The 26,572-nt window shown below is 47.9% G+C and overlaps 1 protein-coding gene across 4 annotated transcripts; it reads right to left on the bottom strand.

Moving 5' to 3' along the window:
• Positions 1–148: 148 nt before the first annotated feature.
• RCOR2 (REST corepressor 2) lies at positions 149–24,303 on the bottom strand. Of its 4 annotated transcripts, XM_083477797.1 has the most exons (13): positions 9,987–11,448; positions 9,313–9,409; positions 7,344–7,400; positions 6,523–6,603; positions 5,519–5,571; positions 4,722–4,883; positions 3,913–4,037; positions 3,136–3,205; positions 2,362–2,577; positions 2,093–2,170; positions 1,911–1,968; positions 1,363–1,601; positions 149–1,272 (listed from the first exon to the last, which is right to left on the bottom strand). In XM_083477797.1, the coding sequence occupies exons 1-13, from the start codon at positions 10,014–10,016 to the stop codon at positions 922–924; spliced, it is 1,617 nt and encodes a 538-aa protein (XP_083333923.1). In that variant the 5' UTR covers positions 10,017–11,448; the 3' UTR covers positions 149–921. The 4 variants fall into 4 exon arrangements, with proteins under 4 accessions (XP_083333923.1, XP_083333925.1, XP_083333924.1 ...); XM_083477799.1 differs by lacking the exons at positions 9,313–9,409; positions 9,987–11,448 and adding exons at positions 23,160–23,226; positions 24,029–24,303 and having other exon boundaries at positions 149–1,601; XM_083477798.1 differs by lacking the exon at positions 9,313–9,409.
• Positions 24,304–26,572: the final 2,269 nt, after the last annotated feature.

Below are 26,572 nucleotides of genomic sequence, written 5' to 3'. Positions count from 1 at the left end.
ATCTCCGACATGCATCTTGAGACATGACAGCCCTTTGCTAGAGCACAGAATTTATCTTCTGCCTTGATTTGGGCAATTGTGAATGCCACACACTTTCCCCATGCTCCATTGCCTCCAGAGCTAGACACAGGGTGGAAAGACCAGCCAGTTGTAACAAAATACCTTTATTGAAAATGCTCCATGGACGACAACAACAACAAAAGACTCCCAGCAATGGGTGGGGCCTTGGAGGGGAATCGTACACAAAAGACTGCCCAATCCTACTCTTTAGGGAGTCGTTACATCTTTGCTGCCAGGGACTCCTGCCTGGCAAGGTGGACAGGCAAGTACAGAGCAAAGCAAGCTGCCACTCATTCCCTCCCCCCCCCTTCCAAATCTCCATGTAGAAACTGGAGAGGAAGGGAAATTGCTGCTACAGAAAGAGGGGCATCTTTACTTGGGAGCACTCTTGCCTCTGCATCCAGTCTGATCAGGTGTAAATCTCCCCTCCTTCCTCCCCCTCCCCCCAAGCTTCCACCTGTGTCAACTCTGACATACCTCCCCTTGCCCTCCCCCCAATCCCCGATTCTCACAGGCACTGACGCAACTGATCCTGCAAAAGTGTAAACATAATCCAAACCCACCCCAAGCTACTAGTCCTATCACTTCCTTTCTCTTCCCTCCCCTCCCAAGAAAAAAAATACCCCACCCCCACCCCAATGTACATGGGGATTGGGATTCCTTGCCAGCTTTCTGGATGCTACCTGAACTGGGTCAGATGACACTTGGGACCCCGAAGCCCCTCCTTCCGCTGTTCCCTTTTCATGACCACCACAGCCAACGCACAACTTGTGGGGGGAGAGGAGGACTGTACCAATCCCAGCTGTGACTGTTGTAGAGCCAGGCTCACAGATGTCAAAGGAAGCACTCTTAAACCCCTCCTCAGAGGGAGCTGGAGGAGGGGGGAGGGGGCTCTCCTATCCCACCAAGGAGTGATGGAGGGTGCTGGCCACTGCGGGGCGCTTGTCGCGAGGTGGCTGGCCGAATGAGCGGGGGTGGCGGCTGGTTGAGCGACAGTCTGGGCTGCAGGAAGCGGCCTTGCTGCAGTGGTGGGGGTTGGCGGTGCAGCGTGGGTGCTGTTGGAAGTGTGGGCCTCAGCAAAGGGGGTGGCTGTGAGAGGGCAGCAGGTGGTGGCCGGGGAGACGCTGGGAGTGGCGGCGGAGGGGGCAGTGGCGGCGGTTGCTGCTGCTGCTGCTGCTGCTGCAGGGAACGGGACACCGCAGTGATCTGTACCTGCAAAAGGGCAGAAGGAGAGCCTTCAGTGCTGGAGACGCTCAAGAGGTCTGTGCGGTGTTGGTACTTGGGGGCAGCCCCTCTCCTCACCTCATCTTCTTCCTCACTGCTTGCTAACGAAGCGCTAGAGCTCTTTTGGTCCTGAGAAGGGGAGCTACCTTGGGGGGCAGCCGGCCCCACACCCTCCTGCTCAGCCTCCCATTCCTGCAGCACCTCTTCCAAGTTGAACCGGCGCCGGTAGCTGACAAAGAAAGTCTTCACCTGGGCTACTGTCTTGTTGCCAATCACCTCTGCGATGGCCTGGAAATCTTTGCCGTATTTTCGGATGGCTGAGCAGGAAAAGAGAGGTGATTTTTGCACCGTCCCGCCACATAACCAAATGCCACCATTTGGCAAGCCAGCTACCTACTGTTGTGTCTCCAGGCCCCCAATCCATGGTGGAGAAATTTGGTGCCACTTTAGGGTGATCATAACCTGCACTCTGGCCCTCAAATCCCAAAGACCAATATTCTTCTCTGATACAACGGAGGGGAATAACCCATCCATCCTCTCCTAGTTCAGCCCTGCATTGCTAAGAGGAGGCAGCCTGTCGCCTCTTTGCTACATGGGCTCCCACCTGCTGGACCTTGAAGGCTCACCCTGTACAGCCAGCAGCTGTTCATCTGTTGTCCAGCGTGAATTGAACTTGATGTTCGTCTGCAAGGGAGAAAAGGAGCGTGTCTGAGCTTTGCCTCCCTCCCTCTTATGCCTCCCCCGAACAGAGAAATCTGGAAACTACCACTACAGAAAAAGGGCAGTTTGCCTGCGCATGCACACTCACCTCCGGTGGCCGTAGTTTGTCTATTCCACCTTCTAGCACCTGCTTCATACTGCTATTGATCTGCTTGATGCTCTGTACCTAGTATGGACAGAGACTGGAAGGTCAGGAGGCAACAGCTCCCTTGCCCACCCCCATAGTCTGAAGAGCCCAAATTCTTTGGAAGATGACAAGGAGAACAGGTTTTCCGTAAGGGGCGGTGCATGCTCATTGGGAGGGAGGCAGGCAGGCAGCAAGTTGTGACCACGTGTACACACTTAGGATTTTGCTACCTGGCGCTTGAGGGAAACCAGCTGGGAGTCCAGGTGGCGCAGGGTGAGAACAGCCATGTCTGGGCTGGCAGACAGGCCGGTAATGTCCTCCTGGCTCAGGTACATGCCCTTGGGAGGACGCCGGCGAGTGCGTAGTGGGTGGTGCCGATACTGTGACAGTTGTACCTCCTTCTTCACAGGCCCTGGCTTGCTGTTCAGGGGCTTCTGGTAACTAGGCTGGAGAGGAGAGAATGAGTGAGAGAAAACTGAACAGGACCTCCCTTCAAATTTACCATGGTTTTTACTGCTCCACTGCAGCTCTTCCTCCCATGCCCTTTAATGCTGCTTCCTTGAGGAGCTGGATTGTAATCTGTCTTGGCAGGGGTAACTCCTTGGGTTGTATCCAGTGCTAGTTGTACTCAGTACAGATCCACTGAAGTTAATAGACATGGCTAACTTAGGTTCGTTAATTTCAGTGGGTCGACCCCCCAGGTAGAACTTCACTGGTTACAACCCCATCTTCCTTAGGTTAATGTATCAGCCAGTCCTCTACCACCCAGTTCCTTTTGTCATTCAGTTGTAGCTCTTCTAAGCGGTTTAATGTTCCTTGGCACATGATATCTCCATCCTGATAAATTCAAGACTTTGTGTGCCCTGTACTTAAAAAACACACACCAAAAAACACTTTCATGACAAAGTGCCTGTTTTCTTGCCGCTGAAGGTACTGGAACCATGTTGACCCTTGTTTATCTTGTTTACCCTTAGTTTAGACCTGTTAGTGGCCATTCCCCTTACCTCCTTCTTGGGATCCATGGCATCAAATTCACCCTCACTAGCCTGCCGTCCTTCCTCCAGTTCATCATTACTGTAGGGGAAATGCAGCAGACATTAGAAGTTATTCTGCTTGCTCCAGAATATGACTTGCCTCTCCTGCAGTCTTTTTCTGGTTTCTCCAAATAGGTCTCTTCCCCCTACTGGGCTATTGCCATCCTTGCTTTGAGCTCTTCTGGGAGGCAGTAATTACTGCTGTTCATTGCATCCTGGCTCGGCTTCACTGGAGAAAACGAACTTCTGGCCATCTCTGCTTGTGCCCCCACTTTTTCCCATGCAGTGGGAGAGACTTAAATTGCAGGAGAAAAGTTTGGAATTCTGTCACGTACTTTGTTTTTTTTTAAAACAAGTTTACAGTGATGCAGTGGTTAGCACAAGCAGGTGTCTTGGAGTTTTAGAAGTCCAGGCTGTGTCCACCCAATAATTGTGTACAAGGTAGTCACTTCCAAGCCATCAATGTTTTGCCTGGTTCTGTCCTTGCTAGATTGCAATTGGTTTTATGGGCAAATCTTGACATTATATTCAGCTTAACTGAGTTTGGGCAGGCTCCCTGCCTCAGAAACTGATTTGTAGTGTTTCATTAATTGGTGGGGTCCCACTAATGAAACTGCTTTGGGGTTGAAGGCAAAGTTATTGGCTCTGTGACAGGCCCAGCCACCCAGCTACCTCTGCTATAAACCCTTTCCTTCACGAGCCTGCTAAGCCCATCCGCCCCACGTACATGCACTCTTGGTCTCTGACCTGTCATCCTTTTCCTTCTTGCTGAGCAGCTTGCGGGCCTGCCGATCCATCACGCTAGTCCTGCTCCGGGTTTTCTTCCAGGAGTAGTAATACTTCACCAGGCTGGGAATCATCTTATCAGGAAGCTAAGCAAGGAGTCGCAGGAGGAACGGTGAGTAGAAGAGGGCAGCCAAAACCTGAATTACTGTGTGGCACAAGGTAATTCTAATAGGCATGTAATTAGGCCATGGAGTGATGCTCAAATACAGAGTTAATGAGTAGAGCTGTGGCACTGGGTCATTCGTATATTGTGTGTGTGAGACAGGAGGTGCCAGAATGGGACTAGTGAAATGGGGAATCTGGTCCAGAAACAACCATCAGCCCATATAATTGCACAAGCTGGCTCCCCATACAGAGTAAAAAGGGGATACATAACGGGAAAATCATGGTGCAGCCAGCCCAGGATTTCAAAGAGCAGGCCTTAAAACAGTTTTGTAAATTGTCAATATAGGCACATATCTGGTTGCAAGTTTTGGAGGGGGACTTATGCAAGATACCCTCAGCCTTACCTCCACTTTGCTGCTGTCCCTATTTCCCATTCCTTGCCCTCTTCTTCTTGGCCAACTGAACCAGGGCCAAGAGGGTGAGGAAAGGCTGCTCCCCTCCTTCACTTGCATCACTGCTCACCCAGAGAACAGCCAGGAGGTGGCAGTGGGGCTGCGGAAGGGGCCTGACGAGACCAACCTGGCACTGGACACTCGTGAGAAGATGATTGTTCTTTGGACCCCAGCCACCCTGCCACTTAACACCAGCAAGAGGGGAACGCATACCATCTGCTGGATTCGAGCAAAACTCTTGCCATGGAAGCTGAAGGCTTGCTCAAACAGGACTTTGTCCTCCACCGTCCACTCATCAGGGAATGGTGTGAAATTGGCCAAGTCAGCCAGGGACTTCTCCACATCGTGTTTGTGCCACAGCAGCATCCCCAGAGCCTGTTGGGGGAAAGAAGGCAATGGGTAAGAGAGAGGAGTGACTGTCCCAGCAATGGAATGTCACTCCTGAAAATGTGGCTCCTGAAAGTCTGGCGATACCTAAGTTTCTGGCAATTCTGAAGATAACCTTACAAGGTTAAGATAGTGATGGCAAGCAGATCAGTGAAAGAGAGATGGGCTAGGAAGGGTTACATTTGGCCATGGAATGGCATGTTTGTCAGCTCTTGGGGGAGGGATCCCTCTTAAATGTATCTCTCAACCTCTCACCTGGTCCTGTGGTATCACATTTTTGCTATGAGAAAATGCCTATCTTAAGACTGGGTAGCATTGTTTCCAATAAGCTTTTACTGGCTTACAAGTTGATGCTAAATGGAATGAAGTGTCCAATAAATCTAATTTGCTTAACCCGATCAAACAATGTCTAATTTTGTGTTATTTTCTCTGCTCTTAGAGAATTTGTAGGATTTCAGAAATGTTGAGTTAGGGTCAAGAAACAAGGGGTTGTATTCAACTTAAGATTTACACTGAAATTAATGACCACCACTAAGTTAGGTCCAGTAATTTTAATGAGTCTACTCCAAGTAAAACTTGTTGAAGCACCACCCAGGGAATCCAGTTTGTTCTGGTTTTCCTACCTGCTCTATGTTGTATCCGTGCTTCTCCTTGGCCATGGCAATATATTTGTCCACTAGAGGGAGAAAGAGGCAAGCGTCAGTGCTGGGGGAGGGAAACAGAGAAGATGTAGATGCTTCGTCCTCTGACATCTCTTTCCCTCGGTGGTTGACTAGCCTGCCTGCCTGCCCGGTGGGGATGGCAGTGATCATCTCCTCTTCCATGACATCCACAACCACTTTTGGGGCTTCCGGTGAGGAGCCCCTCCTGCTAGCAAAGAGGGGAGAAAATTGAAGTGCTATGTTGCGGTGTGCCCTCTAGAGGAACATAAAAGCAGGCATGTGGCCAGAGGGTCCAGCACACACTACATCTGTGTTACAAGAGCACTGCCCAAGAGATGTGTCTGCCAGTCCCATGTGAATTCATGTTTGGGAAGGAGGGGAGAAGCATCCCCCATAGAAGTGGAAAGTGTGGCTGTAAAATATATTATGTACATGTGATATATTCTCACACAAACCCTTAATGACAAAGCCATTGGGGTGACAATTGGCCATGCATCAATCTTTTGCCGCCCTCTTCAAAAGCGACAGCACTACCTGGGCAAGCGGACCCCCAACTTTGGGCCTCTCTGCTTCAGCATAGGCAGTGACACCATTTCTCTCCCCCCCCCCCAGCTGCCTGCACCAGCCAGATTAATAACCCAGGAGCCGGAGGCAGCGCACCAGCCGCTCGGTAATTGCTTCTAGGAGTCCCGGGAGGGGGGGAAGGGGGAGCTGTCAATCAGAGGCTCTGTTACCAGCTGAAGATGGAATGCATTTCCCCACCCCCACCCCTATTTTAGCCAGGCTGGTTCTTGGTTGATTCTGGAACTGGTTCAGAATCCAGGCCAGGGAGCAAAGGCTGTTGGAACATCCAACATGGCCTGAAGGGAGGAGAGCTCCACAGGAGTGCGCAGGGCCCAGCCCCAGCCATTGATCTGACCTGGCCTTTCCACTTTTTACACAATAAAGAGGGAGGAGCAACTCACATTTGGCATCAGAAACGCAATGATTTGGAGACCAAACGAGCATCCCTTTCAACTCCTTGTTGCTGTAGCGAGCTGGGCTCTCTGAATTACAAAGACAGAGGGAAGAGAAAGCTTTAAGCACTCTGGACAGGATCTCCTGATAGGTTCATCTGCTGCTGCTGCTGCTGAAAATGAAGGTGGTGAGAGAGGAATGCTGTTGTGCTGAAGCAAGCAGTGGATGGCTTGGTGTCCACACAAACACAACCTCTCTCCGGTATCCTAGCCAGCAGTGCGAGCTACCCCAGCTCAGTCAGCTTTCACTGTGTTTTCCTGGTAGGTGTCTTCATGTCCCCACCTGTATTACACATTATCCAACACTTTGGTGGACCCCTCCCTTCACTCTTGGACAGCATGTGGGGAGGAGGTACATATAATTTCGCCCCACTCACCCCGGAACCAAGAGCAAAGACAGGTGGAGCCTCCAGGTCCAGAAACTAGCAGCTACGCGTTGCCAGGGTGGTTGTAAGCAGGAGGCGCCAAAGATTTGGCACTGGAAGAGAGTGTGACTGCATTAGAGCTTCGGGCTGCTGCCAGGTGCAGGAGGGGGATGGTCAGAGAGAAGCCATCTGGTGCAGCAGGGTGGGGGTGAGACCCGTCGCCCTTGTTCACCTTAGGGGGAAATGCTCAGGTTCCACTTAGGAAGGAGGAGGACTCAGAATGCAATGATCCACCAGGGCTGTTAAGCCAGAGCCTTTATTTGAAGGAGCCAGGAACATGACTGCCTTCTTGCTTAACCCTCTCCTGTAATCTGTAATGCTTATATGTGCCCCCCCCCCCTTTACCTGGTTTGCACTCTGGAATCACAGCTTGATAATCTGCTCCCACACGGATCATGCTGTCTGTAAGGGAACAAGAAAGACAAGCTTGAAGGACCTGCTGCTGCAAGGGAGAGAGGGCAAAGGCTGGCTCAGACAGCGATACAAGCCCTCAAGAGAGGAGTCGGATCATCCCTTCACTTTTGGCTGGTGCTTCCTGCCTGAATAGCCTCAAATGCCCAGAGACATTCCCAAGGGATGTGGAGACTGCAGGAAGCAGAATGAGACGCTCTACTGCTTTTAAGTTCAGTGGTCCAGCATAGTATTTGGGGGAAGACTTCTACTGTATATGAAGGGGCAATTGCATGTTTTGGTTGGGAGGAGTCCTGGTTCTACTTGAGATATTGCAGTGGAGTGTTTGTGTGTTCCTTCTATCACTGCCTTTCTCCATCCTCAAAGGTGGTGGCAGTGTGGCCAAGGGGGCAACAGTATAAATGGCTGAGCAAGCCATAGCAGCCTTCCAAATGAATAAGGAAGATCTTGGTACAAACACTCAGTGCACATATCCTCCACCACCCGAAGCACTTTGGCACTTGAGAAGCAAGGACCCTTGGGAGCCCTCCAGGGAAACATCAAGAGAAAGGCTACTGCTGAGAAACCTTCCCAGGCAGCAAATGCACCATTTTCACTATAACTTTGGATAGCCTAGTCTTTTATCCACCACCCTCTGCTAACTCCTGTTCCTTAAAAAAAAACCCAAGCAGCTGCTGAACGGCAGGCAAGATCTGGAAACATTTAGCCAACGTCATGCCAAGGAGCTCCTGAGCTTTCACTTTCTGGCAGAGGGGCCAAGAAACACATGCTGGGCTGGGGGCCGAGTGTCTGCTGAAAGGGCTCCATATCCATTCTGGGAAACACCCACACTGTGCCCTACAGAGCAGTTTCTGGGATGGCAGTGATGGGATCCTCATGTGGCCATGTGCAGGAAGGGGCATGGTTCTCCTGATATATCTTGGGGGCACCATCTGCATCTCCCCCGAGTGCATCTGGCAGCTCTAGGGTGGTGTTGGGCAGGGTGGGGTGAGGGGTGGGTGTCAGTTGGCAAAGACAAATGACACCACCTTAGGGCCATGCACCATCACTACCCGGCTCACTAGAGCATGATCCAATATTCAAGGTGGAGAGAGAGAACTGGAGAAGGCAGCAGTCCTATCCAACAGTTCAAGAGAGCTAAAGCAAAACCTGCTGGTGGATGGATGGTCATGGTTATACTATCAGGGTTATACTATCCTGTACACCTTGAAATGCAGGTGACACACTGAGGTAGCTTCTGTCCAAAATGTGTTTTGAGAATGAAATCTGACTAGGGTGATTTTACTTGTGTTGTGTATCTATAGCCTGTGGCAGATAGACAAAAGTCTCTCCCTATCCAGCCCTATCAACAGCACTGTATATCTCCTAGAGCAGATGTTCAGCTGCAGGTGCACCAGTGGACATGTGGAGTACTGGGCGGGGGGTTGTCCCTCCACCACCACATCCCACAGAGAATGGAGGGAGGTGGAAGAGGAAGCCTAACAAAGCCAGAGGTGTACAGGAAATCATAACAGAGTTCGGGTGGGAGGGTGGGGAGAGAGATGACGGGAGGGCTCTGGGGACAATAAAGCTATGAGCTCAAACCCAAACCAACTTTCTAATTCTAGCCCCCAGCTGGCTCCTTTGTTAACCTGGCCAATGGGTGAAGGTGGAAAAAAGGAAAGGGGCAGTTGCAGAGGATCCCCACCCTCATCCTGCTTCTGGGTCTGACCACACAGAGGTAAGATAGGTGGGTGATCACTAAAGTGTGAAGCAACTAGAAAGGATTAAGGGAAAGAAGTGTCTCTTCCAACCACAGTGATCTGGCAACTGTCACACTGTTTTATTCAAGGATCCCAAGCAGCAGAATAACACATGCTTGGGCTGACATTTGGGAAGATGCACTTCACTAACAGCACCTCACCTTTTGGAACACCTTGAGCCAGACTAACACCTGTGCGCCCCCCTTTCTTCTTTTGAAGCCTCATGTCACAACACTGAAGGAGCTCATCATCTGCTTCCTGCAATCAGGATAAGTCTCTCTCTTTTGCACACTCCTAGCCCTCTCCCTGCACCATCTCTGTTGCTTTACAAACTACAGTTTTCCAAGTTACATGTTTCTCACATGCTGTCATATGCACCCCAAAACAAACATTTTCTTAGATATATTATCCATCAGCTGTGCCCCCACAGCCCTCATGGAGCCAGATTTCTCTCTGCACACACCCCCCACATTTGTGTTACCAGCTCTCCCTCTCCCACACCCACTCTCACTCTGTGGCCAGTAGAGGGCAAGGTGAGCCTAATAAAGGCCTTTCCCCTCTATTGGAAAGAGCCAAACTAAAGCCATTGGTGTCATGAGCTCAGTGGCCTAAAGTCCAGCTCCAAAAGGGTCCCTGATACCAAACTCTTTGTTCCACCGCAGCACAGCACAGTGGATTCTCTCAGCCCTCTTTTTAACTGGGGCATCTTAGACCTTCAACCCACGCATCCATTGGTTCAAATCCTCCCACCCCCTTGAGTACAATGAAGTCTTGAGAAACAGCCACTTTTAATAACTCCTCGTGTGAGCATAGCATGTAGCTCAGCTTGGCTTACCGTGGGAGTGTTCCTCTTCACTGCTGTCATCTTCTGAGTTCTGGTGGTTGCCGTTGGTGGCTGACTTGGACCGGCTTCTGGACAGGATCCCTGATTTTTCCATTACGGAAGGCATCTTCCAAGTCCCAGCAGACCACCAGGCTGGGAAAGGATATATTTTCCCCTTCCAGTCTTCGTACCTCTTTCAGGAAACTGAAATACTTGTGTGTTATTTAAATTTTAAAAAATTGAAGTTCCGCCGTCTCTTCTCTCCCTTTGCCACAACTTCCAACTTTAAAACATTAACAGGAGGAAATTAATGCCCCTTGTAAAAATCCATTGCAGTGAAGGTAGGAGTTAAACGTAAATTCTGTGCAAAGGGAGGAAAGATCAGAGTTCAGGTTTTCCTTTCCCACTCTGAAATTTTGTCTCTCATTCCAAAGTTACTGTAAACTTCCTTGTAATGGGTATGAACCATGAGGGGAAACTCGGTACTGCTGAAGTTATGTAGGAGATGCTCTGAGAAAGTGGGGAGCTTAACACCTGGAATAGGATGTGTGTTTGGGGGAGCAGCAACCTAAAAAAGATAACTTCTAAAATAAGCTGCTTCTCCAGCTAAGATCCTCCAATCTGCAAAAAGAAGGCGGAGGGAGGAAATATCACCTTAAAAATCCTAGGGAAACGTAAAAGGGGGAGAAGTCCTTTGGTCCCTAAAAGTCTACCTAAGCCCCCCCCCCTCAAAAAAAGATCAGTCCTTTTCTTTTCTTCTTCAGAGCTGCAGTAACTTGTACAAAAAGGGAATATCCTCTCCAGAGTCCCAGTTTTTATCACCAGGAAAGAGAAGAAGGATCAGGAGGAAAGCCTCCCGCGTGCGTGTGAGGCACTTAAAGGAAAAGTTGCATGAGGAGGATTATTTGCAGGCGCTGCCGTCTCCTACTGCTGCCGCCACCATCTCTTTTTCCCTCCCTCTCACACAATGAGTCTGTGGCTGCTTTGCTCTTGCTCTTGCTCCTGCTCCTGCTGCTGCTCCTGCTGCTGCTGTGAGAAAGTAGTTCCAGTTCTCTGCCTTAGCACCTCCCCTCAGACTCTTCCGCCTGCCTGCACATCTGGCCAGAGGAGGCACGCAGGGGCAAGAGGCGCGCAGAAAGGGGAGGGTGGAGGCCAGATGTGCAGAATAGGGAGGAAAAGGTCAGGAGCGGGGAGGGAGCACATCAGTCCTCTGAAAGCACAAGCTGCTCTGTCTTAAAAAAGAGAGAAAAGAAAAGAATTCCCATTTCTTCAAAGGGGTGAAGGATGGAGAAAGTCTGTTCCCCTTGTAGCGAATGAGGAGAAGGTGCCGTGAGATGCTGATATTCAATTCCCAGCAGGAGACACGTGGGAAAGTCTCTCTTCCCCCTCCATTGCTTCTGCTCTAATCTGGCTTCTCTCACTTTCTCCTTATCCAGGAGAAAGGCACTGTTTGGTAGCAGCAGAACAGTAGCATCTTTATAAGACACATAACTGTGAAGTCATCTAACACTCTCAAAATTTCACTTAGCTGTCATTTTATGCTCACTATGTAGAGCTTTGGCTGCTGTGTATGGGAGAGTTCCAAAGTGAGAGAAAACAAGTCCACACCCCTATACAGGTATCAGATTGACCTATTCCCTTGGCATCACTATCTCCACCACACGGCTTTTTAGAAGACAGCTTCAATCTGGATAGCTCTGCAATTCTGCAGAACAGAACTAGGAAAACCCAAATGAACCCACTCACCCCACCCTCTACACAGAGGGGCACAATTAGTTGAGAAGGAAGTTGCCCTTTACTAGGCTCATTGAAATGAACACGAGCGACACACTGATGTTCTTGCGCAGTTCGCATTCATTTCAGGGGAGCCTATGTAAGAGAATTACCAATGGTTGTGAGTCCTATTCATCAGATCAGACCCTCTTCTCCTCTGCCACACCACAATCAGCTGCCTAAGGCAGCCAATTAACCTTTCCTCATGGTTGGGCTGCTTCTGTCTAAATTCTCTTCGGTGGTCTCACTCATGGATAAGGATAAAATGGTAGCCCTTACACAAGGTTTACTGCCCACAGGAGCAGCCCATGCACAAAGCGAGGTGAAGCCATTTGCTTCAGGTAGCGGATCCAACCCTCCCCTCCCCCATTGTTGTGTGCCTGCTAGCCCCACCAGGGCTTCCTGCACCACCATCACAGCACCATTGCCCTTGCAGCTGCACCCTTGCCACTGTGTCATGGTGGCAGCATGGGCACAGCCACAGGTGAGGGTACAGTTGCAGTGCTAGACTGCAGGGACTGGGTGAGCGCAGGGACCTGGATCTGCTGGGGGGGGGGGGCAGCAGGGCATTTTGCCTGCAGTGACAACATGTCTTGGGCCAGCCCTGCACACCTGTGTCTATGAATATATACCATAGTGAAGAAACAAAAAGCAAATGTTCTTAAAAACCCCATTACACGCAAGTTAAAAATATTATTCTAGTCCTTTTCTCTTATAAGATGGATAATAATAAACTGATTTACAAGGAAAATACAACATATCAGGTAGCCACTTGGATTCAAACCAATCCTGTAGTATGTCTTACAGAAGTGACACTGCAAATGTCAGTGTTGGGGGTGGGGGATTTAAGCCACTTCCTGGCTACATTCAAGATTAAACTGAATGGTGGTTGTGCATTTAACATTGCGTGGAGACACTCAGGTCCATGGGACTCTCCTCAGGCCACACCCCTTGCTAGTCCTGTGTCCATGTTCCCAATCAAAGACAATCTTTTCCCTACCTCCTCTCCCATCCCCCACTTGAAGCAAACTGATTTAAGTATTTGGCAATGTGTATCTAGGAGAGAGAGGGACGCGGGTGGCGCTGTGGGTAAAAGCCTCAGCGCCTAGGGCTTGCCGATCGAAAGGTCGGCGGTTCGAATCCCCGCGGCGGGGTGCGCTCCCGCTGCTCGGTCCCAGCGCCTGCCAACCTAGCAGTTCGAAAGCACCCCCGGGTGCAAGTAGATAAATAGGTACCGCTTACCAGCGGGAAGGTAAACGGCGTTCCGTGTGCTGCGCTGGCTCGCCAGATGCAGCTTTGTCACGCTGGCCACGTGACCCGGAAGTGTCTCCGGACAGCGCTGGCCCCCGGCCTATAGATGTGAGATGGGCGCACAAACCCCAGAGTCTGTCAAGACTGGCCCGTTCGGGCAGGGGTACCTTTACCTTTACCTTATCTAGGAGAGAGGAGGTCTATTTAATTGTTTCTAGCAATAGGCATTCAGTCTGAGTTGGCCAGAGTGAGTAAGAGTTCCTGAGGAAGAATTGCATAAGGTATGAAAAGGGTCCTTAAAGGGAGCCACAGATTTAGGCTCTTTACACACCAAGCACTTAAGCACTCCCGACTCATAGTGCTGGGAACTTTAATTTACACCTCACAGAGCTACAATTCCCAGCACCCTTCTCGTGAGTTTGGGGGGAGGGGTGTGTTTTTAATGTGTGGGGTGTACACTGCCTAACTTTTAAGACCTGGGTTTACCTAACTCTACCCCTCCTTCGCATGGTGATCCAGGACTCCAGGTAAATTGTCCATCCAATTACCAGCTGCTAACCCAAAAAACTCTACCATGCTTTCCTCTATTCATCCTTTCTCTGTCTACCCCAGCCTGCTTAACATTAGGTCCTTTCCCCACATTTCCCGTCAGCCTGCTAGAACTTTCGGTGATTTCTACAAAAATTCATGTGGTGATGCCCCCCTGCTTTCCCTTTTTGGTTGTTTCAGGCATTCTCTCTTTTTCCATTTCATAAATATCAGCCTCTCTTATTTCCTGTCATTTTACTCGCAATAGGATTCACTGTGGGAATAGACTACCAGCCTCCAAGGCAGCCAGACTAATGATTCAGGAGGGCTAAAAAATATTGTGGAGATCTGAAAGAGCAGGGCTATAAAATAATGGCTGGTTGAGGAGGGCTGTGGTGGGTGGCGGAGAGAAGCAAGGTGACAAAACTGCGCCTGGGTGCAAAGAGGCATGGCACTGTCAACATGACAGAGAAATTCCCTGCTGGAAGGAGAGAGCAGAGGAGGAACAATAGCTTCTTCCCCAACCCTGCTGCTTGGAAGCGGGAGGAAGCAAAGGGGAGAATTTTAGTAGGGAATTCTGTTTGTTCACAGACTCTTTGTAGCAGCTCTTTGATGTGTCAAAGGAGCTCAGGTCCTAGGCTGCCTTCCAGCCCTGTACGGTGGAGGTGGTGAGGAGCGCAGTGGGGGGAGAGGGGATTGAGCTGGCAGGAAGGGAGGGAGGACTCTGGGAGCTGAGGCCATCCACCCTGTCTCTGGAGTCTTGTTTGTTTCCTGGTCAATTAGCTGGAATGGAATGCAGGGGTCAGGGTTTTCTATCTTGGCTGCTTCTGCAAAGGAGAGCAGTTACTCTGGTTTTGTGTCCTGAGATGGGCTATCATCCCATCTTTAGCTCAATTGTGGAACCTGGTTTTAATTTGTATTTTATAGAATCCATGAGAGGACAGAATAAGAGGGGACAGTTGTGTATAGAAGGGGTGGGGGGACACAGTTTGTGCCTGATTGATTATGGTATATGGAGCTGTAGTCCATCATCCAGGAAGCATTACAGGCTTCTCTCTTCCCTACACAAAGGAGGGGGATTTGTGGCATTGGAGAGCTGTAGTGAAGAGGATGTAGAAGCACACAACTTCTGCTTTCTACAGCAACAAAATCTCAAAGCTCGCTGAGGCACATTGTTGTTATTCCTAGCTGGAGATTAGAGACCGAGAAACAGATTTTCCTAAGTGTACCTTGTGAATCTAGATGGCTCCTGGACTGTAAGCAGATGTGTCTCCTTTTTCAGTGTGTGTGTGTGTGTGTGTGTGTGTGTTTTTACAATATATGTGGCTGGGCTAGAATTTGAACCCAAGTGGCTAACAATGAGAATAAGGGACATGGAAGCATGTAAAACTGTAGAGCATATGCACACATTTGTACACGCACCTAGGCCAGTGTAATACACACATGATGAAACTGATACCTCTTGCAGCACGGCAAACCTAACACCACAAGCCCCTTCAGCCTTTGTGGCAGTTTAGATCTGCTGGCATGAGCAGCTGCATAACAGAGGAAAAACCATTTTATTTAGGCCTTAACCACGCTAGGAGGACACAGTGTTTTAGTCAGACAAGGGCTAAATCCATTCAGTACAGGCAGCTATGGAAGGGAGTTTGCTTCCTGCAGCAAGGACCGGACACACAGTCCTCTAACGGCATGACATGCTGTCACAAAAGGCATGAAAAACAGAGCAGGCCTGGGTAAGGTAAATGGATCAAGGGAGAAACTGAAATGGAAAAACAAACATTCCCAGTGGTCACTAACCAAACCATTTCCCCCCTCAACCCCAAACACCACACCAAATCCAGCATTCTATTCTCTCACTCTGTCTTCATCCCAAAATTTCAAGAGCTATGAGCTACACCCTTAGCACAATGCACAACAAAGACAGCAGAAAGTTCACTACCTCTACTCTCACTCCACATGTAAGTGATGTCTCTTAAATCACATCCTCTTGTCAGTCAGTCATTCAAATATCTATTCACACATGCACACTAATCCCCTCCGCAAAAAAACTATAGCAGCCTATACAGGAGTCGTGCACACAGACCCGTCTACCACAGTCACAGTCACAGTCACACAGGGGAAATCCTGCTCTTACATTTATTCTTCCCCATTCCCTTTCCCTTCTTCACCCCACCCCCATCCTGCCCTCCCACTGGAGCACGACAAAGCAACTGCATTGTCTAAACAGACACCTGCTCCTTTGCTCGCTCGCTCGCTCTGTGTGTGTGTGTGTGTGTGTGTATACCATGCATATGCACACGCACACACACACGCACACGCGCACACACACACACACACACACACACACACACACACACACACAGCAACAGCCCTATAAAAATGGCTGCATGAGGGAGACTGTTGGGGAGTAAGAAGGAGTTATAAGTTATAGGGGAGCTTTTTCCTTCTGACTACTGCTCATTTCTCTTTGCAGAGGGAGTGGTGCAAGGAAGACCATAATGTGAATGCCAGGCTGGGTGGCAATAGCAGCAGCTGCAAACACAAAAGCAAAGGGCCAGTCTGCCCACTTCCCACACAACACAGATTTGCTGACTCCCTGCTGGACTTCTGCCTCTCCCACCCCCTTTGCTTTATTTGAGTGACATGCTGGGGGTGGGGTTGAGAGCAGGAGCCCAGGCTACTGTCCCAGGAAGGAGACAGTTGCCAAGCTGCGGAGAGAACCAGGCAAGAAGTGCTTTATTTTTTACCACCACCCCTTTATTGCTCGTATCATACAACCAGGGTAAATTGAGTGGGTCAGGACAAGGCCCCAAAATGGTTGAATTGCTGGAGATGACTATCTGTGTGTATTAAGAGGTTTGCTATGATTACGTGCCATGGTTATGATTAGACAATGGATAAAGCTAATGCGAGCCCCTGTACTTTTGAACAGCAGAAAGATACAGCTATAGCTCACTGTTCCTGCCACCCACTCTGTTTGCAGTGGGGTCAGGAGGACACAGGATTTGGAGGGAAAGCCAACAAGGCTAAGACAAGAGGACTACAATCTTTGCTTATGGGAGCAGTGGGGTGGCTTGTATCTCTCTGCAGCAGCACAGCCCTGCTGGCTCAATGCCCTGCTTGGGGTTTAGCTTCCATATTGGCTCAAAAATAAGAGACACCAACTCCCCTCTCAGGGTAGCACTGTTGGTAGGGTTCTGAGATCTGGCAACTTCCACCATTATCACAATCTGGCCACTGTTTTTCTCCCAGCCAGGAAGATGCTGCCCCTGCCACAATGCACCCATAAGAACTGGACTGACATGAAGGGAAAGTGGGATACTGTCCTGCTACTGCAACAGTCAGAAAAGCAAATACTCAAGTGTCTAACTCTTGATTTCAAGTGGGATGAATTACCACACAATCAATGGAAAATTGCTCCTACGGGAAAAGCAAAACTGTGTGTTTCTGTTCCAACAGTTAATCCAGCACGGCTGCCTTGTTTGACTGAGGGCAGAGACTTCAAGTGAGAAGGAGAGACACTGTGTGTGTGTTCATGCATGTGTGCACTTAGACACATAGAATATACATGCAGGATTAGAAAGATTGCTTCAGTGGCTTTGGAATTACAGGGAAACATTTTACTCTGGCCCCCATTAATTCTGCTTTGATAGAAGAGCTCTGTGCAGCTCAAAAGCTTGCATGCTCCAGCTTGACACCAGTAAACGTTACTGAATTAAAATACAACACATTGTCTGTATTGCATTTCTCTTTTTGGGAATTGACCCAGGAGCAGCTGTCATATGGAGTTACTGTGAGTGCACAAGAAAAAATAATGTGTTTGAGAGTGTGAGAGAGAAATAAGGAGCACAGGTGCCTTTCACACATCATGAATGCATTCTCATGATGCAGATTCATGCAAGCATGTGCTTTTCGCTCTCCTCCTCCCAAGCTGAATTTCTATTTGGTGGGTATTTTCCTCTCTTCTTTCCAAGCCCCAAACTATAATCAGGCTCTAAATTTAGAAGATACCAATGAGTAGCCTGCCTGGTCCCTTCACCGCATATGAGGCCATTCAAACCTCCTGCTGTCAGCAGGGATCCCAGAGTTCATGAGTCCGCCTACCCTTCCTCCCTCCACCAGCCCTCCCTCCACTGGGGCTGTGGGATGAGGAACCCGCAGGCTAGGGAGCCTAGAGTAGATGCTGACTAGTGTTGCAAACTCTCCAGTCTTCTAAGTGCACAAGCTGCTCCCCCTGCAGCATTTACAGAATAATAGGACATGTATGGGAGAACATGTGCCAATAATGCATGCATGTGTGTATATGTGTGTGTGTGTGTGCGCGCGTGCGCGTTGCACATGCATGCTCAAATGCAGCCCAAGGATGTGAATGCCCAAGTCTGTCTGCTTCAACATGGAGAAGCTGAACATCAAAGCCAAAGCACAAGGGGTGGGGGGAACTGATGCAAGGGAGAGTGAGAGCTCTGAACAGACCCAGCCGCTTTCCATCCTGCTGAAGATTAAAGGATCTGATTGCCCTCCAGGGAGCGTGCCTGGCCTGTAGCACTGCCCAGAGCAGAGGGAAGAGGAAGGGCCTGATTGGGGTCACGTACACACACTGTGTGCCGCCATCGGCACACAGATACACAACTCTACTCTCCCACCTATATCCAGAAGCACAGCCATGCTCCCTCAAGTCTAGTCACACTCCACATCCTGCATTCCCTTCTCTAGGCACACAAAGAGCCACACACACACTCCCTCTATTGTCACATGCTGTTGCTACTACTTCATCACTCTATGCATATACCATCACATTTCCCCACTGCCTGCCATCACATACTTCCTCCCTTACTCTGCTGCTGCAAAGCTACACTCATTCCACAGCTGCTGCTCCATAAACTCCATCCTTACACAAAGAGTCATACCCTTCCTGCTCATAAACCACAAACTGTGTCACTCCCCACCTTGAATGCAGAGAGTCACACACCACACAAGACTATGCTGTTCCCAATTTATATGCTCCCTCTCCAGTGCCTACAGCTGTTTCCTACCCAAGCATTCCACATACTTTACAGCCATCTCTCTCTCTCTCACACACACACACCTATGTATGGATTTCTCTGAACTACTTCTCATGTCTCTGGATTTAGTATTCTGCATGTATACCCTGTACTCAGATGTCCATTCCACATGCACTAACAATCCACAATGCCTATGCATCCCTCCCCAGTGCTCCTTCTCTGTGACAGAGACATCCACCTCTATAGAAAAGTAGAACCCATAACCACTGCTTTACCGTTCATCTATATAGCATTCCCACTCCTGATACACAGACCCATCTTTCCCCACCCACATAAGCCTACTGCCCACTACTTCTAGGGTTTGTTGAATGACTTAGTTCTTCTTTTGCTGATTCTGCCTTCCTCATGATGGTCCCCAGCTTTCCAGCTACAGCAAACCTTCCCACTTCAGCACTTCCCCATCGTTTAGAGGCTAAGAAAGGGAAGGTTTGAGGTTGCATTTGTGCAGTGCAGTGGGGGGCTGCATCCACAATAAAATAAGTCCCTGGCTTCCCCCTTTCCCAGTGCACAAAGGCCTGGAAAATTCAAGTTTACTTTTGCAATAAATCTGCTCCACCCCCTCCCAATATGGTTCCTTCCCTTCTTCAGACCTCCCCCAGCTGCATTCTCCCTGCACCCAGCTCCACCCCAACACAAAGGGGGGGGGGGTAAATTCAGGAGAGACAGGCTCCCTCTTTTGTGCAGCCACACAAAGAACAAGGACTGGAAGCAGATGCCATCTGCTCCCTGCAACCTGACAGTCTTAAAGAGACAGACACTTCCCCCTCCCCCTCCCCCTCTGCCAGGAGAGCGAGGGGTGAGGGGCGGAGGGTTGCTAGTGTTTGGTGGCAGGGAGGATGGAGAAGTGCAAGCTTCCCTTTTCACCCCAAATCCTAAACCTATCTGGGTGAAGAATGTTTGTTAGAACAATGTGATGGGGAAGGAGCCAGCTAGTCCCAAGCACCAGTGACACCAGTTTAGGTTATTAACCTGCATGTTTGTGTGGCAGAACTATAGCAGTGGCAACAAGAAAGAGTAGGAAAAATTGTCTGCTCAGGCAAATGGACTTCATGGTGTCAGTTAGCCGCCTGCAGACACCCATACCTACAGCACCCCACTGTCACAAGAAGCACAATGTCTGCCCTTTTGTTCCCTTAGGGTGGAGATGGAGATGAAGCCCCATGCCCTGGTGCTTGAGGGGTTAAGCTTTCAGCAGTGGCAGCTGCGCCTTCAGTCAAGCTGTGCCAAGCCATCCTCTTGCAGCTCTACTCATCAGGAGGAGGAGTGGGGGGGCAACAAGAGATATGATCCAAGCTGCCTGTCCCTCTGGCCATGTCCATTCATGCTGGCCAAGAGAGGATATAGAATTTGACTGGCAGAAACCCCAAACCTGGAGAGGCCTGAAGGGAAAGTAGGAGGCTGCCACGGATGATGCCAGAAAGAAAAGAAAGATGGGAGGGGGTGGCAGAATCGGACAGCAAGAAGCAATCTGCTCCCTGGGGAGTGTTGGTGAAGAGGTACAGGGTAGAGAGCAATATTGTTCTTCTTGGATTAACCACTAGTCCCTCTTGCCTGAGCTTGTCTATTTCTCTCTCTCTCTCTCTCTCTCTCTCTCTCTCTCTCAACTAGGAGGGTGATGATGCCTCCCCTCCGGAAGGAGGACACAGGAGCTTGTCTCTAGCAGCCTGGGAAAGGAGCCAATGTAGTGAAATGCAGCCTCCCCCCCTCCTGCCATCACCTTGGCCTTTCCCCTGGAGACTGGATACATGAGCTGGCTATGCAAGGAAGCTCACTCTCTCCCTCCTCCTGCACTCCCCCCCCCCCACCAGCAGTAAGAGAAGGAATACCTGCATTTCCTGAGCTGCTTTGTCATTCACAAAGCAATAGGTACAATAGGCTGGAAATGGAAATAGTACCACCAGCACCTCTGCAAAAAGAACTACAAAATAAAAGCCATGACTGCGGATGCTACTCAAGGAAAGATGCTGGACAAGAAACCTGGTGGTGGTGTGGATCAGTTAGGCCAGAATGCTTTTTGAATATCAGCCAACAATATTCAGTTTGCAAACAGAGAGGAGAGAAACAGCCTGTTGTTCACACTCCATACTTTCTGTGCTCATATATTACAGTTAGCAACTTGATCTACAACTGGCACAGCCGTAAGAAGTGCAAAAAGGCCTGTAGTTCTCAACAGAGAAGAACTGTTGCAGCTATAAATGTAATATGTAGTTCCAGGTTTGGAAGAGCAGAATGAGGGGAAGCAGCTGGACTGAAGGTCAATTCTTGGAAAAGGAGATGGGGGGGGGATGTGGTTTGGGGCCCAATGGTGGAAGGCAGAGTATAGAATGGCAGAAGGCTGGGTCAAAGAGCTGTTTAACATAAAAGGAGGGAGAAAAGAGCCTGAAGAGTTGAGGCACTTGTGCCTAGCTGCAGGGAAACTGCTTCCATGTGTGAAATAACACCCAAGGAATGAGAGCTGAAGAGCACCCTCAAAACTTTTGTCACAAAAATCCAAGGCCAGGAGAATCAAAAGGCCACAGCTTTGGACTGAAAAGCAGGCTGTGGCTGTTCATGCAGACAAAGACATGAAACTGCATTAAGGACTCTGGCAGCAATCATTCAGAAATGAAGCATTTTGCTCTGATCATATTCACAAGTTCAGGAAAACACTATTTGCAAATATATAAAAATGTAGTATTTCCATCTTTATAAAGATTAATGCATATTTCCAGTGTATGAGATAAACTGATAGAGAGATAATGTGAACCAAGGACACTACAGTGGTACCTTGGGTTAAGAACTTAATTCATTCCGGAGGTCTGTTCTTAACCTGAAACTGGTCTTAACCTGAGGTACCACTTTAGCTAATGGGGTGTCCCGCTGCCGCCGTGCGATTTCTGTTCTCATCCTGAAGCAAAGTTCTTAACCTGAGGTACTATTTCTGGGTTAGTGGAGTCTGTAACCTGAAGCGTCTGTAACCCGAGGTACCACTGTGTTAATCTGAGCAAAGCTGCTGCACTTACAGAACTCAGGCAAAAAACACACAATGAATTATAAAGGTTGTGAAAAGCAGCAGTAGGGAACCTGCGGCCCTCCAGATGTTGATGGACTCCAGTTCTTATCAGCTCCAGTCAGCATGGCCAATGGTCAGAAATGATGGAAGTTGGAGTGCAACAATATATGGAAGGTCACAGTTTCCCCACCTCTGGTGTTAAATTTTGTGTTTTCATCACCTTCCCCTCTGTGGGCCTCTGGAGCCACTAACTGCTTCTGATGCTTCTCTGAATGGGTTTCGGTTCCAGCAGGCTAACAGGGAACCATGATGCTTTGTGCTATATAATACATTCAAAACAAGGATACAGGTAATATTCAGAGGAACAAAGCTGAGTCACAAAGCAGAGGACTGGAATTAAACACAGGTTTAATCTGTGTGACCTAGGTAAATCACAAGATATCACTAGGTCCTTGTGCTTTCAATAGGAGGAGATGGTGATGACGCAAGCTTAATAATGAGAGAGAAATGTGTGGAGTTAAAGGAGTAAAAATGTATGTTAAAAGGTCACATATGTTAAAAGGTTAGTGCTGAGAATCTTATATATTGTTGTACGATACTACAGCAGGGAGAGCAGCAAGCAGTACAGGAGATGGTGGGGGTTCTGAGTGGGAGGGTGTCCTCTAACTTGTGATCTCATTCTTCTTTGACTCTAATTCCAGTCTCAGGGACATTTCCTCCAAAGGTGACACTGGGTCTCTGGCACACAACCTGAATCCAGGGTCATATGACCCAGTGAAAAAGCAAGCAGCAACATCCTAAGTGACCTGGAGGCAACTCAGTACCACCTCCTAGTTTAATTCACCTCCTGCCCCCACCCCACCATAGCATGAAAGGAGGGAGCGGTTGAACCTCCCCTTTTCCGTCTAGTTTTGAGGGGGGAAACTTACAGCACAAGCGCCCTCTGGTGCCTGACTTAGGTTGCATAAGCAAAATAGGGGTTTTTTTTAACAATACATCTGGTTTTAATCTTCACATGTGCCCTGCCCAGAATCATCAGGCATGCCCTCTCTAAAATAGGTAGGATGTTCCTTAGTCAGTTCCTGTTCCCTCCACAAGGTATTATCAAGATGGTTCATGAACTTTATATATTTTATTTTTTAGCATTGTATTTTAACAGTACTGAACTGTGAAAAATTCACATCTGGAAATTGATATTGAGGGAAGAGAAATAAAACACTTGATTTTAAAGAAAGAGACAAAGAGGAAGCTACTAATTAAAGGGAGACCACCCCAGAAAAACCTTCCCACTTATCACTCCATACTGGACTGAAATGCCATTTGAATAAAAAGAAATCACCACAGAGCAGTTCTGAGATGGGAAGGCAACATAGAATATTCTCAAATGAAATAATAAAGTAGTTGGGGAAACCCAGCCAGATGGGCAGGGTATAAATAATAAATTATTATTATTATTATTATTATTATTATTAGGCAATGACACCTCCTGGGTTTTCTATAAAATTGCAGTGAATGAAGGATGTCTATTCCAGACCATATGACTGTGAGCCTGGAGATATCTAGATCAAAGCTTACCTCTGCCATGAACTCAGTAGGTGGTCTTCTTAGATAAACTACAGTTCTCCTGGTCTCAGCTCTCTATCTGCAATATAGGAATAATAGTAACCTACATTACAGGGCTGTTGTAAGATTTCCTGAGTTTAAGTCAAATCCTTTTAATATCTGAAATGTGCAATATTAATATTTAAAGCATTATTGTGAGGCAAAACCCACCTATAAAAACCAAGTATCCTCTTGCAATAAAACCATGTTTAGCCACATTGACTGCAATGAGACTAAACCAGATTAAGTGTGGTATGTGGATTGTAGCCTCAGGCAAAGAAGCCATCCCCTCCAGCTACAGGAATAGGAATAAGCATCTGTAGGGACTGCATGGGGAGGGGGGTGCAGATAAAAGATCCAAAGCCTTTGTGTCTTTGTGTTTCAAAGTAAAAGATTCTCATCCCCAGCTAGACTCTCCAGGATCAATTTGTTGTTTGATGATGAAAGAGCAAACCGTACATGGCAAAGCCCACCATAGCCTCCCCAATGGCCTTCTCCTTATTTCTTGTTCCTTCTCCCAACATTTACTCTCTTTCCTCTTCCCCACCCCCTCATGCATTCCTCTCACAAATTCAACAACACTGGTTGGATAGAGGTCAAAACGGGCTGACAGGAGCCTTTTTCCTGGGATGTGACAAAAGTTCAGCCTGCCTCAGGACAGTTTACAAAAAGCAAAAGTCCTTGATCTGTTGGAGCTGATCCCCATAAGAAATGGGCTTGTGTACTTGCCAAATTAATACTTTTGAATATCTAGGGTGCTGCAGCTGATGTGTTCTGTGGGGCTGGGATGTTCTGGCTTTAAGGAGACACACACAACAAATAAGAGGTTTCTGGAACTTTACCTTTTCCCAAGGAGAGTCCGATGTCCTGTTGTGACTTCAAAACTACAACAAGCCTTACAAATCAACCAGGAAGCCACACCTTCTCCTCTACAAGTCCATATCTGCAATCCCAGATGTTTTCGTGCTGATGGTGATTTTTCAGTTGTGCAAGAGGAGGAGAAGAACTCTGCACATGTTCAGAAGCCCTCAGCCATGTCAGAGCTGAGACCTGTGTTTCAAACTCTGGTGAGCCTTGGCTCAGATTAAATCCTACTGAAGAAGAACTCATCTTAGCCCTGCCACAAACAAAGTGACATAAAATATTGTGTGAGTTTATAACAAGAGTTGATCACTTTTGGTCTGATTTTACTGGGCTATCTCTCCTTTAGTGAAAGATCAGGAATAGGTAGGGAAACATTTTAGGAGTCATAGAAGGTGTAGGTAGAGTGATTAGGAAAGTTGGAACACAGAAGATTAAACCAAGAAGTTAACACCATCATGAGGACCTGCAGAGTGTGGGTACCCTCTAGAACTAAGCTGAAATTTATCAGAAAAGAATTCCACACTGAACAGATGATTCTTTTTCTAAAAAATTATGGGTCACACATTTTTATGTTCTTTAAAAATTATATTTTTATTGGCTTTATATGACTACAATTGTATTTCCCTCCAGTCTTATTGCCAGCTGCACATAAGGTTCTACCAAAAAAAGCAGTTCTAAAGGGACACATTGATATCTGAATGGGGACATGTGATTTAGAATTTGAAAAACAAGGGAGAATTTCTTAGGTTGTTCCAAGTACAGTGGTGCCCCGCAAGACGAATGCCTCGCAAGACGGAAAACTCGCTAGACGAAAGGGTTTTCCGTTTTTGAGCTGCTTCGCAAGACGATTTTCTCTATGGGCTTGCTTCGCAAGACAAAAACGTCTTGCAAGTTTGTTTCCTTTTTATTAACACCGTTAATACAGTTGCGACTTGACTTCGAGGAGCAACTCATAGAACGCAGTGTACATAGTAGCCTTTTTTGAGGTTTTTAAAGACTTTGGTGATTTTTGAAGCTTTTCCAAAACTTCTTTTGCAGCCATTTGGTAAGTTAAGCTTTTAAAACTTTTTTGGGGGGGTTTTGGATTTTGGGTTGGGGTGTTTGGAATTCAAGGACTTGGTGTTGGGAAGGGGTTTGCAAGAATCTGGAAGCTTGTGGGTTTTTTTCTGCATTTTTATGATTTTCTGTGACCATTGGGCCACTCTGCTGTTTTTTTAAAAAAATTCTGGATTTGAATTTCTGTGTGCTGGGTGGCTAGGGGAACAGTTGGGGAGGGGTTTGCAAGAATCTGGAAGCTTGTGGGGTTTTTTCTGCATTTTTATGATTTTCTGTGACCATTTGGCCACTCTGCTGTTTTTTTAAAAAAATTCTGGATTTGAATTTCTGTGTGCTGGGTGGCTAGGGGAACAGTTGGGGAGGGGTTTGCAAGAATCTGGAAGCTTGTGGGTTTTTTTCTGCATTTTTATGATTTTCTGTGACCATTTGGCCACTCTGCTGTTTTTTTAAAAAAATTCTGCGTTTGAATTTTGAAATGCTCTTTACAGTATGTGTGACTTTAAAGAGCACTTAATAAACTCTTGTTGTACCAAATTTGGCTTTGTTTGGACTTTTTTTGACCATAGGAACGCATTAATTGATTTTCAATGCATTCCTATGGGAAACTGTGCTTCGCAAGACGAAAAATTCGCTAGACGAAAAAATTCGCGGAATGAATTAATTTCGTCTTGAAGCCTTATTTACCTAGGGATCCATTAGCCACGCCATCCCCTGGACCTCGGAGGGAACAAAAGTACCAGGAAAGCAAAATCTTCTTTGGAGAAAAAGAGTTTATTGAGATCTGTGCACAGAGACAAGGTCTGTACTCAGAGACAACCAGCTGGATAGTTCCTAAAAATACACTGGCTGTAAAGCAAGACACTTCAGCAGACTTTCTTATACCCCCAGACTTCCCCAATCGGCTAGCAAATATTGCTTGCTAAACACATTTTATTGCTTGCTAAACATTCCTGTCTTTCTGCTAACCAAGCACTCCCTCCCCTCTCCTTCATACACGTGTCTTCTTTTGCTAGCTAAGCATTCCCTTCGTATCTTTTCTTATTCTTGCATTAGTAAGCATAAGACAGGAAAAGGGGGCCTCTTTGGTTATTGCTTACAGTAGCAGCTTCTGCTAGCCAGTCAAGGCAGGAAATGGACTTTTGACCTGCCAGCCGAATTTAGCAACAGTCACTGGCGGTGTGCTAACTGTCTGGCCAAAATTTGCAGAAGTAAGATTAGCACAGGAATTTACTGCAGATAGTATTTGAGAGCAACCTTTCTTAGGTATAGAATACAAAGCACAGAAAATATTGAGAGAAACCTTTCCCATCTCCCTTTACTCCCTCCTCTTCTTTTGAACAATCTATTACTTAGATTCGTTCTGGGGTAGGGGTCTATATTCTCTCATTACAGCAATCACGCAAGGTCCCATCATGCGAGACATCATCTTTCCCATCATATTCTGCAAGCATTGCATCAAGCAGGGA

The sequence above is a fragment of the Podarcis liolepis genome (assembly GCF_965112155.1).
Source record: "Podarcis liolepis genome assembly, chromosome: 15".
Lineage (NCBI taxonomy): Eukaryota > Metazoa > Chordata > Lepidosauria > Squamata > Lacertidae > Podarcis > Podarcis liolepis.
The sequence above is the reverse complement of the archived record's forward strand: the minus strand, read 5'-3'. Positions and strand labels throughout refer to the sequence as shown.

Excerpts from the sequence above, each read along its gene's own strand:
- RCOR2 (XM_083477796.1), bottom strand. The coding sequence starts at position 10,101 with ATGCCTTCCGTAATGGAAAAATCAGGGATCCTGTCCAGAAGCCGGTCC. Across the intron at positions 3,206-3,912 it reads AAGAAGGAAAAGGATGACAG|TAATGATGAACTGGAGGAAG; the intron begins GTCAGAGACCAA and ends TTTCCCCTACAG. Across the intron at positions 2,578-3,135 it reads CCATGGATCCCAAGAAGGAG|CCTAGTTACCAGAAGCCCCT; the intron begins GTAAGGGGAATG and ends TCTCCTCTCCAG.